General features: G+C 48.5%; 2 protein-coding genes across 9 annotated transcripts; both read right to left on the bottom strand.

Moving 5' to 3' along the window:
• Positions 1-3: 3 nt before the first annotated feature.
• Positions 4-6,747, bottom strand: LOC108933046 (PI-PLC X domain-containing protein 1-like). Of its 7 annotated transcripts, XM_018749844.2 has the most exons (8): positions 6,379-6,747; positions 6,060-6,127; positions 5,853-5,986; positions 4,625-4,767; positions 3,240-3,368; positions 2,764-2,919; positions 2,316-2,499; positions 4-1,677 (listed from the first exon to the last, which is right to left on the bottom strand). In XM_018749844.2, the coding sequence occupies exons 3-8, from the start codon at positions 5,962-5,964 to the stop codon at positions 1,436-1,438; spliced, it is 966 nt and encodes a 321-aa protein (XP_018605360.1). In that variant the 5' UTR covers positions 5,965-5,986; positions 6,060-6,127; positions 6,379-6,747; the 3' UTR covers positions 4-1,435. The 7 variants fall into 7 exon arrangements, with proteins under 7 accessions (XP_018605360.1, XP_018605358.1, XP_018605361.1 ...); XM_018749842.2 differs by having other exon boundaries at positions 5,853-6,127; XM_018749845.2 differs by lacking the exon at positions 6,060-6,127.
• Positions 6,748-7,438: 691 nt separating this feature from the next.
• Positions 7,439-11,573, bottom strand: rgn (regucalcin). Of its 2 annotated transcripts, none has more exons than XM_018749967.2 (7): positions 11,378-11,573; positions 10,670-10,838; positions 10,104-10,286; positions 9,297-9,512; positions 8,513-8,644; positions 8,197-8,351; positions 7,439-7,996 (listed from the first exon to the last, which is right to left on the bottom strand). In XM_018749967.2, the coding sequence occupies exons 2-7, from the start codon at positions 10,830-10,832 to the stop codon at positions 7,946-7,948; spliced, it is 900 nt and encodes a 299-aa protein (XP_018605483.1). In that variant the 5' UTR covers positions 10,833-10,838; positions 11,378-11,573; the 3' UTR covers positions 7,439-7,945. The 2 variants fall into 2 exon arrangements, with proteins under 2 accessions (XP_018605483.1, XP_018605484.1); XM_018749968.2 differs by lacking the exon at positions 11,378-11,573 and adding an exon at positions 10,956-11,117.
• Between the last annotated feature and the right edge of the window lie 287 nt (positions 11,574-11,860).

The raw sequence follows: 11,860 nt of genomic DNA, 5'->3' as shown, positions 1-11,860 counted from the left end.
TTAAAAAAGCAATATTATAAGGCAGTCAAACATGTAGAGTTACAGTAAAAGCAGTTTTGCAAAACTTAAAAGAAAAACAAACTGACCTCCAAATCCACAGAGCAACAGTCAACAGTGAGTTTGACCATCTGTGGGAGGTTTACTGCTGTCTTATAAATAAGAAAAACAATTTTAAAAGCACTCGGACGTGTCAGGTCGCATAGCAAGAGCATAACTTCAGTTTCATAGCAATAATAATTGCCCATGTTTGGTTTTTTTACTGAAATTAACTGGTTGTGCTGTATAACTGGTTTTTGGTAAACAGTGGCATAATAATAAAAATCTTAAAAGTATAAAACACCTGTTATTCCGAGAGCTTTGCTAAGTAAGTACAGTCTGCACTGAAGGAGAGTCTCAACTGACTGAATTTACCGAAGGTGTGCAGCATTTCTACCACATGTTTACTGTGCGATCCCGCAAGGACAGTAATACTGTGCTTACCGCAAGCACTTCTCAACACTGGAAGATACAGTACAGTCAAAGATATTGTAACAGTCCACTTAGTGCAAGGATCATCAAACATCACTAACATCTACATTTACTTCAGTTATTTATAATAAGCATACACTCTGTAAAAATGACCAGCTAGTCATCTACTGTACCTTACTCCAAGGTCTTTTACCATATTATGCCCAGGATGACTAATGCTCAGTAGTATCAACATTCAAGTAGTTTTGTGTCCATAATTCTAAGCAGGACAGTGTTCTTTGTTCAAAAAATGTACAGTACATTAGATACAATCAGTGCTCATATCTCGTTCAGATGCCCTGAATATTAAGAAGGACGTGAAAAGCATCAACTCATACTTTTGCTTAAAACCTTGTAATATTGTAAATGAAAGATCTACTTTAAATATGTATTTTTCCAAGCAGTGAATATGCTGCATTGTAACTGGGACATGCTGAGTGTAAGTATTATGCAGTGAATACGCGTTTTAAGAGTTTACACTGCTAGTGTAGTATATAGTATACGACTATACACTCATGCTAGTATTCGTGTAACATGCACAGGTTAAAAATGTTTTAAGTATTTTTCTAGCGTCCAAAATTATATGTTTAATTTCGAAATTCTCCATTCGTTTCTTGTATTTCATATCACATTGGATAGGGTTACAGGAGTCAGTGTGGTTCCAACTTGGGTTATGTTTGTGCTTAAGGGTGCAAAAGTGGTCCATGCAGGTAAAGTGAGCGCCTCCTGAAAATGTCTTTGTGCTTCGTGGTTCACTCGGTCATTGTTCTGAACGAACCCCATACCGCGACGTTTTGCAGCACAGAGAGTATCGATGCTCTACGACTCAGCAAGCGTCAAAGTTCCGCAAGAAATCAGCCTTTAAGTACAGTCCAAATAAGGAATAATGTGGGCGTGGCCTTACTCGGTAGCGCCCAGGCAGTAACACCTAAGTCCAGTTCAGCAAATTCTCGTTCAGTGCAATGACAGTTGGTACCAACTGGCTCTCGGTCACAAAGTCCCCGGCGATGATGTTCACAGATCCCGGGTTAGATCCTGGATACAGACCTTCCACCCACTCCAGCAGTACTGGATAGGTGGACATGACCAGGTCCTTCAAGGACTCGGTGGGGTGCGAGCAGATGTACTTGAGATCTTCCGTCAGGTTAATTCCAGTCACAAAGAAGCCCCCTTGAGGAAGACACGAATGTCCACGTTAGACCAAGCGGCCTTCAGAAGGCATGAATATTCTGCACATCTTTGCACATTCATGAACATGCAGATGGTGTAAAGCAGCGCAATTTAACTGCACCGCTGCAGAATCAGATTCGTGTTTTTTTTGCCCTCCTGTGCTCCGAACATCATAATTCAACTTTACTGTCTCGACTGAACCAAATTAATTCCTTCTGGAGCTCTTACAGGGCAAAAGGATGGAAAACTCTGTACTTGGTGTCTGTTTGACATCACCGAGGGCCATGTAGAGATACGATTATCTGAACGCTGAACAAACGAGGAACCGGATGCAGTTCCTCGCTCATTTTCTACTGTACTACTACACAACAGATGGTGAGAAATGCTGTTAGTACTAAACTCGTGTGAAATTTACTGCTGTGATCTTTTTGAATTTAACCCTTTTCTATCCGGGTCCAGTAGCTGGTAGAACATCCTTCTGTGAGAACATTAATAGAGGCGCTGCCCCATTTGGTAGATCGCGGCCGAGAGGCTCAAGGTACCCAAACCATCTCACGTACGCAAAGGAAAGCGAGCCAGCTAGTTTTCTGCCTCCTACCAAGGCACGGTGGGGGAGGGGAGGTGTCCCTCCTTCTTACCCGGGCGACTGCTTTGTCTCCTTCGCCGCTCAAACTCTTCAATCAGAGCTTCTGCCTTGCACTTGTTGGCCCACCAGTAGGGGATGTGGGACCACAGCTCGTTGTGGCAGTTCTTGATGTTGTGTTCGTACGACACTATGACCTGGTAGCCCAGGTGCCACAGGTTCCTCAGGGTCACCGTCTCCTGCAGTACAGCACTGACCGTAACTAACACACATCGCTAGATGGTTAGGGTGAGAAAAAGTTGTGCATCTCCTGCCAAAACACTTTATGTCTATTTCATTAAAATGCAGGTGTAATTTTAAGGCCTTAGAATAGGAAACAATGTTCAATGGTTTGAAAAGATGTTTGGGATCTGTACCATAAACAGAGAAAAAATTAAGTGTACCGTTTCATATCTGGCAATTTTATAGAACATTTTGGAACATCTCAGTCGCGGCATGCCTACCGTTTTCGGACACAGTTTTGTGGCAAACACATTTTTAATGGTCTCAACGAGGTGGTTGTGGAGCTCAGGGCCGAGCCCCTGGAAGTGGCTGAAAGACAGTATGACCACTTCCCTGGGGTGCGAGTCCAGCCACTCCCTGATCTCCTTCAGGACGGCCTGCAGCAACGGCAGCACACGGCAGCCCAGTGAGACACCCCAGCGCACAGAACCATGAGCGGCGTCCAGGTGGACGGTCTGCAGGACTTTGTCACGTCCCAGCTCTCAACACGTTCGTTCAAACTGTTGCTTAGAGTGAATGTCTGAGACTTGATTTTCAAATGGAACCCAATTCAGTCCGTGTGAAACTAGAGAGGTTGCTATTCAAAAAAAGGACTTGAATGAGTTTTTTTTCTTTTTTTTTTTTTTTAAAACTCAAGTCTGGCCTTTTCTGCGGTACGGACACACCTTAGCTTCACCCACGTGGTGGGACCCCTTACCTCCACAGTGACGGTGGTGTACACGCCGTGGTAGAAGTACAGGTCACTGGTGTTGTCATTGGGCCTGTGGGCAATCCTGAGATCACAGTATCTCACCCCACAGTCCAGCTGCTCCTTCACGGTGGACTCCTTCACACAGCAGTGGGATTCGTGTAAGTTCAAACGAGCATCTTGCAATGGACAGATACTACTTAATGATCAGACATTACTTTACTTTTTTAAAAATGATTTGCAGGCTTTTACGTAAAAAAAACCCCCAGTGTGACAAGGCATCGAGCCGAATGATACCAAAAGGACAGCTGGACCTCATGCGTGAAGAATGGCGTCAGGTAGGATGCGAGAATCTATTTATAGTGTGTTTCTCAAAGCAGTCTGTGAGCGAAAAGAAGTCATTTTTCACATGCTGTGCTGTCAAAAATAAAGAAAGGGGAAGAGGAAAAAAAGACTATGTACTCACTGGAGATTTTTATTAGGGTTATCCGTCGTTTTCAAGTGATCTCACCAGTTCTGTCCGCGATTCACATCACTGGGACCCCCCCCACTTAGTTATACCACAACTTTAACCGCTGCCATGAAGCATAGTGTTCCTGTGATTCAGAAGACCTCCAATCACTGACATTTTACACACTGCAAGAGGCTGAGCTTCAGGCGTGGAAAACAGCTCGCTTCAGACAGCCTACAGGAGTCCTGTGTATATCCTACTGGTGTCTTGTGTGTGTCCTATAGGCATCCCGTAGGTGTTCTGTATGCATCCTATAGGTTTCCTGTATGTGTCCCCCAGATCCCTGTAAGGCACTAATGCAGCGAAAACCCAGCTGCTTACACTCTCACTATGCCCTACGCGCAGTCACAGTGGTCCAAAGCCTATCCTGGAAGCACATGGTACGAGACAGGGTACACCCTGGAGATAACACCAGGCCACACCCGCAGCCCAGGATCCGTGAGGCACCCGAGCCCCGACGGCACCCCTGGCAGATACAATAGCCCTAAAATATGCACCACTGCACTTTTCGAATGTGGCATCCCTTCCACCACCGTGCAGTGTCAGCGCCGGGCCAACGCTCTACATCGCTACGTGTTTCACACCTCATGCTGTTTTGCGGGAAGTGGAATCGGCGTTAGCATTTGGAGACCGGTGCAGCATGGGGCGGCGAGGGCCATGGCGATTAAGGACACAGATGTGTAAGCGGAAGGTTGCAGGTGGAAGCCCCAGGAGGAGAGCTTAAGCTTCGCACTTAACCTGAATTACTCTGGTAAAACTCAGCTGTCCTAACGCGCAAACGTGCGAGTTGCTTTGGCTAAAGCTGAACGACGCAGCACCGCATGGTACCTGTTAACACAGAGCATCATCCACCTGCACTGCCCTTCTGCATGTCACACCTCACCTGCGTTATGGCCCACTTGTAGACAAACGGGCGAATCAGGGGCTTCATGTACTTGTCCAGCTTCTGCAAGACGTCGGGCTGAGTGAGGTCCACCGGTGACCGGTCGTTTTTATCCAGACAGTACGTTACAGTGTTGTGGCTTCCTACAAAACGAAGATATTCTTTGGCAACAGCAACGACTCGTTTTTCATCGTGCAACCATCTCCAAAAAAAAGATAAAGACAAAAAAAGTACATTATACACAGCGTTAATGTGCCGTATCTATTCATGAATGGATGATTTTTCTTACGTACAGTTTACTGTGAGGACAAAAAGCTATTTGTTCTAATGAAACTGAACTCGACTTACTAATTCCCAAAACATCAAAACTTGTAATTTTTCATATTGCAACTGCCAATTTCAGCAACCAAACTATGTCGTGTGCCTCCCAAAGATATTTGTTACAAGACTTGTTACCACATAGTAATGTTCCTATTAAGAGGTGTTCGCACACAGGAGGGAACACAGCGACTCACCGTTTCCATAGTAACAACAGTGTTTCATAATATCCATCTAATCATGTTTAACTGTATTTACCAGGCTTTACTCCAGAATGGGGTGGCGCGGTGGCACAGTGGGTTGGACCAGGTCCTGCTCTCCAGTGGGTCAGGGGTTCGAGTTCCGCTTGGGGTGCCTTGCGACGGACTGGCGTCCCGTCCTGGGTGTGTCCCCTCCCCCTCCGGCCTTACGCCCTGTGTTACCGGGTAGGCTCTGGTTCCCCGTGACCCCGTATGGGACAAGCGGTTCTGAAAATGTGTGTGTGTGTGTACTCCAGAATGCAATCCACGTTACTTGATGTATCTGATGCTTTTCTCCAAAGCGACTTGCAGTGTTATGATACCGACAGTTATTTCCCCCCATTTGTACAGCTGGGTGATTTTTCATTTTTTACTGGAGCAGTTTTTAGGGTAAGTACCTTGCTCAAGGGCATTCCAGCTGGAGGTGAGACTCGAACCTGCGACCTTTACCTTGGATTTGGCTCCCAAAGCCATAGGAAACAAAACCCCGGCGCGCTGCTGTACATTTGCAGTGACACCACTGGAAGTGCATGCAAAACTACTGTGGTAAAGTGATCCATACGTACAGTACTGTCCCCTACAGTATGAGTGAGGAGACACGATGGACGTTGTGCAGAAGCGGGCAGCTGCTCCTCCCCAAAGGGAAGGTGGAAGTGCCCAGAGCTGCTTACCGGGGATGGCCAGGTTGCACAGGGGCAGGTCCCACAGCGCACGTGGCAGGTGGGACATCCAGGTGTCGCGCGGTAAATCCCTGAGGAGTCCGTTGCTCTCGGCTGAGGACATGATGATGATGACTGCGCGCTCACTAACAGGTGGAAACACAGCACTGGCATCAGGGTTCGCACCACACACACCACTCACACGCACACAGCACTTACCGCCGTGGCTCGACCAGCACAGAAAACTCTATGGCAAGAAGAAATTCTCGTCAGCCGGGATGCGAAACCTGCGGGAAAAGGGTCATGCGCGGTCTATCTTTCAATATAAAACTAGAAAGTTGTTCAGAAAAAAAAGCCTACTACATATTTACATGTGAATCTGGAAGAAATTATGTCTCAAATTCCAAAAAGCCATTCCATAGCAACGCTAGTATCACAGTTTTGAAATTATGGATTTTTTTTTTTTTTTCTTGGCAGCGCTACATCACGCGGACCCCTCCAGCAGAGGCGCGCTCTCGCCCAGCGCATGCGCAGTCACCTCGGTTGCGGGACGTGCCGGACTGGCGGACGGACGGACGACCCGCGCTCACGCGTGCGGCCGCCTTGCTGCGTCACGTGCCTCCGCGGTGCGCTGCGCGAGCTGGTTTCTGCAGCCTCAGTGAGCGACGGCGGGTTCTCTCTAGACCCTCCATCCCAGCGGGCCGCGAGGCGACATCACTGCGGAGCAGCAGTTAAAAAGAAACTCGGCGCGTAGAGGCATCCTCCTTCCTGTGCGAAACAACTCGCTCACGCCGCTCTCTTTCATTTACATTTAATACTAAATGCGAGCTCGTGCCGTGCTCTGCTCCACCGGCCGGCGGACAGGTGCCTGTCTCGAGGGCGGGCTTAGTGTCGTCCCGCGCGCGGCTCGCACCCGTTCGGTCCCGCCCAGTCCCGTACGGTGCCGGCCGGTCACACGACACCCCGCACTGAGCCTCCTTAAAGGGCCCGCCGCCCCAATTCGGCCCAATCACCGAGGAGGAGAGCGCAGCTCCAGCGCCGCACGATGGGTTTCCTACGGAGCTAGTGCGCGAGCGGCCCGCCCGCGGTGCTGCAGCCACGCAGTGAGGCTCCGCAGGAGGCGCGCGTGGGCTGCTGGTGGGAGACGGTGCGCAAACGCAGGCGGCTGAAACGCTGAGCTCAGGGAAACGGCGAACGGTTCTCCTGACGTCGAGCTCTTCCACAGGGACTCGCAGCTTCTGGCACATTTGCACTGACACTAGTTTAACCGCTGCTTTACACTGCACCCAGAGTCCATATTTAAATGGCACTAAAAGTTTCACAAAGCAAGGGGGGCATGGTGGCACAGTGGACTTGGCTGGGCCCTGCTCTGGGGTGCCTTGCAGTGGACTGGTGTCCCATCCTGGGTGTGTTCCCACCCCCTCCAGCCTTGTGCCCTGGGTGAGGCTTAGGCTCACTACGACCTGCTCGGGACAAGCAGTTACTGACATGGTTTGTGTGTATGTGTGTTAAAGTTTCACAGTCATTTACCAGGTTTTGCTTATCATGGCATTTTATTCGCCAAAATAACCAAGAGAAGTTTAGACACTTTACTTGTACTTGCCTTTAATCTTTTTCAACATCACACTGTAGGTCACCGGCACTTTTGCCCCATTGCAGTACATGGTTCATCCTCATTATAAGACATGTAGAGTGGAGTGACAGATTTAGGCAGTGACGGTGCGCAGCGCGCTAGCCAGTGCACGCGCTGACTGCGTGTGACAGGGAGCCGCCTGGCCCTGACATCACATTGTACACAACACATGCTTACTCATCTTCTACAAACAGTTCGGGCAGGTTCTAAATAATCCATCATTTCATCATCGGTGCAGCTCGCACCTTTCATCGGCATGCCAACCCTGGGTCACCCGAGATGACCTCACCCGCTAACATGAGCTCCGTTTCACACGAACCAGTTAATCTGCGGTTTAACCTCAATAGTCTGACTATCCAGTGCGACCGTCCTTAAAAGGAGAAGTATCAGCTAAATCAACAGAATTAATTTTTTTTAAAACCTGAATACACTGTATTTAAAGATTTAGATATTTGCTCTCTTGAGTCTAATTCTATCCTGCAAATGAATTTGGTGGAATTCCTTTCACTCCCAGGCCAGTAACCTGTGAAAAAAAGAGAAAGGAAATTACTTTGACTTTAACACTCATGCAAATATTTCCGTGAATTAATAACATAAAAGCCAAAGCTTTTTCAGTGCTCCGCCGGTATTCAGACGTGGAGATACGTTTAACAGTGAAAATCAGATATTACACTGAAAAAGTTAAAAACTCTTGTTAGAACTAAGATGACGGTGGGACTCAACCTTAAATATGTATCCGGCTTCAGGCTGTCTGGCAATCGCTTGGTCGTCCATGCCGTACGAGGCCGTGGTCACATAGAGGTCAGAGTAATCCTTCCCCCCAAAGCAGCAGGACGTCACCTTGTCTACCGGCAGTTTGACCGTCTGGATCCTTGTACCTGCAACCGCAACAAGCCCCCATACTGTCAGCATGTGAACAATGAACAAAGGTCAACATTTACCACGCTGCACTGGTATGGTACTGGTTACAGATGTAGACTTGTAATATGAAGGCTGGCTGCTCAAATTCCAGTGCACATCCCCCCCCGTAGGGACCCACCCGTCTGGGGGTCAATGCGGATCACGCGGCCGCCGTCAAAACAGGCGACCCAGAGTTTGCCCTCCGTGTCGATGCACATGCCGTCAGGGATGCCTTCGTCCTTCTCCAAGGCGTACAGCACGCGCCCGTTACCTGTGCAGGCGTCACCACACAGGGTCAGCACAGAGAGCCCGCAAAAATCATAAAGGACATTTTAAACATCCTGTTTTAAAAGTTCACTGGAATCACCGCATGGTGGCACAGCGAGTTGCACTGCTGCCTCACAGCGCCTGGGTGGCGCGAGAGGACGTAGGTTCGAGCCCCGCTCAATCTATATGGAGTTTGCATGTTTCTCCCATGTCTGCATGGGTTTTCTCTGGGTGCTCTGTTTCCTCTGCAGTTCAGGTGAACTGGAGATGCTAAATTGGTGACAGTGTGTGAATTGGTGTGTGTTTGTGGCTACCCTGTGATGACCTGATCTCTCGTCTAGGGTTTTTCCCTCTATGCCTCTGGGATAGGTTCTGGATCACCGCGTCCCTCATCAGGACAAGCGGTTACTGAAGATGGATGGAGGGATGGATGGATGGATGGATGAAATCACTGCAACTCATTTAGTCACCAGAGCAGCATTTCTACGGTCTGAAATTTTCAAAGAATACAATCCTACCACTTTCTTTCATGTGATGAGTCTCCTCTTTTCAGGAATATCTTTTGGACCTGCTGCTGACAGCAAAGCGGAACTCCCTGCCATCTCACACGCGCACAGACGCTCGTCCTGCTCCGTAAACGTGGCGGATGGACTTACGGACGCTCCCCGACACGATGTCGTAGTCAAAGGCCTGCACTTTGTACGAGAAGCTGTCGATGTAGTAGAAAGTCCGGTGGTCCAGAGACCAGTCGAGGCCGTTGGATAGGTGCACCTGGTCAAAGTGCTTCACCACGGTGTGGTCGGGCTGGAGCATGAACAGAGCGCCTTCCTTCATGTCCTGCACTCCAGGCTTGATCTCGATGCTCATGGTCCCTGGGCAGAACACAGTTGGGACACCAACCATCACAAGTCAGGACTGCAGCTTTTGGGCCAAAAGGTCAGAGGTCAAACCCACTCCAGTTCAACCTGCTCCAATATCCTTTATATCCAGGGATAGCGGGTGGAGTAGTGGTTAGAGCTGCTGCCCTTAGACACCACAGGTTGCAGGTTCAATTCCCACCTGCAGCTGTAGTACCCTTGACCAAGATGCTTACCTTAAATGGCTCCAGTAAAAATTTCCATGTGCTACAAATGGGTAAATATCTGCAAGTACCCTAACTTTGCATTTTTCGGAGAAAAGCATCAGTTAAATGGATACATGTAGAGGTACTTACTCCAGTAAAAATGATTTATATAAATGGGGAATTCACTGTAAGTAGCTTCATGCTGCAAGGCCCTTTGGAAAAAAGTGTCACATATACAAATAAATATGATGTAAATGTTCGCAGGACAGACCGAATAAACATCCCCAGGTGTGTAGAAACCAAAACGATGTATTCTTGACCAAAGCTGGTACTTTTATTTAACGTGTCCAAATGTACTCCCGTCAGATCTTCTTACCGCTGTGCCGTTCAACATCCTCACCTGCGAAAAACCTGCCAGCGGGGTCCACTTTGCCATCATTTAAGCGGATCTTGTCCTTGTTCTGATCGATATGAGCAAGAGGCGCGATGGTTTGTTTCTCCCAGTCGACGGCGGAAAAGCGGGTTCCCTCCGCAATGACGTAGCCGCCGCACCTCCGCGGCACCACAGCGCCCACAAACATCTCTACGACGACAAAGAGTTGGCAGAACAACTGACTGTTTAGCATTAAGGTTATTAATACTATGAGGGCAGTAGGTGGCGTAGTGGTTAGTGCTTACCCGTGACCTAGGTACCTACACTGAACCGCTCCAGTAAAAAAAAGAAAAACTGTCATTTAGTGGAAATCCACGTGAATAAAAAATGTAAAAGCTCTAAATATAATTATTCTAAATTGCTAATTTTATACACAAAATGAAGCCACTTTTCATTATTTGTTCGGAATTCCCAAGACCACGGCAGGCAAATTTCCATACGTTTAACAGAGCCCAACTAACGGGCGTACGGATCCCCCCCAGCGGAGGAGCCCATCATGCCGTTCTTCCGTCCCGTCACGGGCGCCGTCTCACCTGTGGCCAGGCTCCGTGTCTCATTGGTCACCGGGTTCCACCTGCTCACCCTTGGTCCAAAGATGTCTACAAAGAGCAGAGTGCCCTCCTTCTCCTCCCACACGGGACTCTCCCCAATCTGGTTCCTCTCCCTCACCACGCACTCCAGCTTGACGGAGGACATGATGATCTGTAAGGCACGACAAACACCATCCATGTGAGCTCTCACAGCGCCATCCTGCTGCAATCTGGAGGTTGCTGGTTCAAATCCCACTCCTACTGCAGTACCCTTGACCAAGGTACTCACCCTGAGTAGACACAGTACCAATTACCCAGCTCTGCAAATAGGCCATGTGACACAATCGTAAAAAACAAGCATTAGCAGAAGTTTGTCACGTGCTCGCGCATGACCGATGCACCCTTTACGACTCCGCGCCAAGCTCCTCGCGCTCGAGCCAGTCTCGCGCCGTCGCGTCCCGATACTTAGTACTTTTCAGCACTGACGAGGGTGGACGAAGTGTTTATTTTGCCTAACGTGCAGAAAGAAAAAACAAATAATACGAAGGAAAAGACGAGAAACGTGCCGTTTATTCGCATAAATAGCTGCCAGATAAAAAGCACACGACGAACTGAAGCAGCGAAGCAAACTTTGTCTGACACAGTGTGTCAAACTGCGTCTTCGGCGGGACGAAACACAAAGTCACTTCTGACACGCGCGATTTTCCTTACCTCTTTTCCCGAGAGCGCTGCAACGGGTGAACCACCAGAGGAAACGAAGTTTACTCGCCCTGCTCGAAAAGTAAAAGTTTAACTGGGAATCTCGGGCGGTATGTCCAGAGTGCGCGGTGCACATAGCGCCCCTAGCGGCTCTCGGGAGAACAACAGCGGCGCGCTGCGCTGCGCTGCGCTGCGCTGTCAAACGCGCGTCAAACACCTCTTATGTGTCCAGTGTGTACATTAGACCCCTCCTTACTTCCCATGTCATTTACCACTCATTTTACTGGGTTGCCTTTAAGTGGTCGGGAAGCGTAGAGAACAAATCAAAAGCATTTGTGTTCCACCTCAAAACCTGCACACTTAGCCTACATTTAGCTGATGCTTTTCTCCAAAGCGACTTACAATTTTAATGTATTTACAGTTATTTACCCGTTCGTACAGCTGGGTAATTTTTACTGGAGCTATTTAGGGTAAGTACCTTGCTCAAGGGTACTA

Source organism: Scleropages formosus, chromosome 1, assembly GCF_900964775.1.
Source record: "Scleropages formosus chromosome 1, fSclFor1.1, whole genome shotgun sequence".
Taxonomy (NCBI): domain Eukaryota; kingdom Metazoa; phylum Chordata; class Actinopteri; order Osteoglossiformes; family Osteoglossidae; genus Scleropages; species Scleropages formosus.
The sequence above is the reverse complement of the archived record's forward strand: the minus strand, read 5'-3'. Positions and strand labels throughout refer to the sequence as shown.

Coding starts and splice junctions, on each gene's coding strand:
- LOC108933046 (XM_018749842.2), bottom strand. CDS start 5,964: ATGTCCTCAGCCGAGAGCAACGGACTCCTCAGGGATTTACCGCGCGAC. Junction 2,500..2,763: donor CAAAACTGTGTCCGAAAACG/GTAGGCATGCCG, acceptor GCTGTACTGCAG/GAGACGGTGACCCTGAGGAA. Junction 1,678..2,315: donor GAGACAAAGCAGTCGCCCGG/GTAAGAAGGAGG, acceptor GTCTTCCTCAAG/GGGGCTTCTTTGTGACTGGA.
- rgn (XM_018749967.2), bottom strand. CDS start 10,832: ATGTCCTCCGTCAAGCTGGAGTGCGTGGTGAGGGAGAGGAACCAGATT. Junction 8,352..8,512: donor CCGCATTGACCCCCAGACGG/GTGGGTCCCTAC, acceptor TTGCGGTTGCAG/GTACAAGGATCCAGACGGTC. Junction 7,997..8,196: donor AAGCCGGATACATATTTAAG/GTTGAGTCCCAC, acceptor TTTTTTTCACAG/GTTACTGGCCTGGGAGTGAA.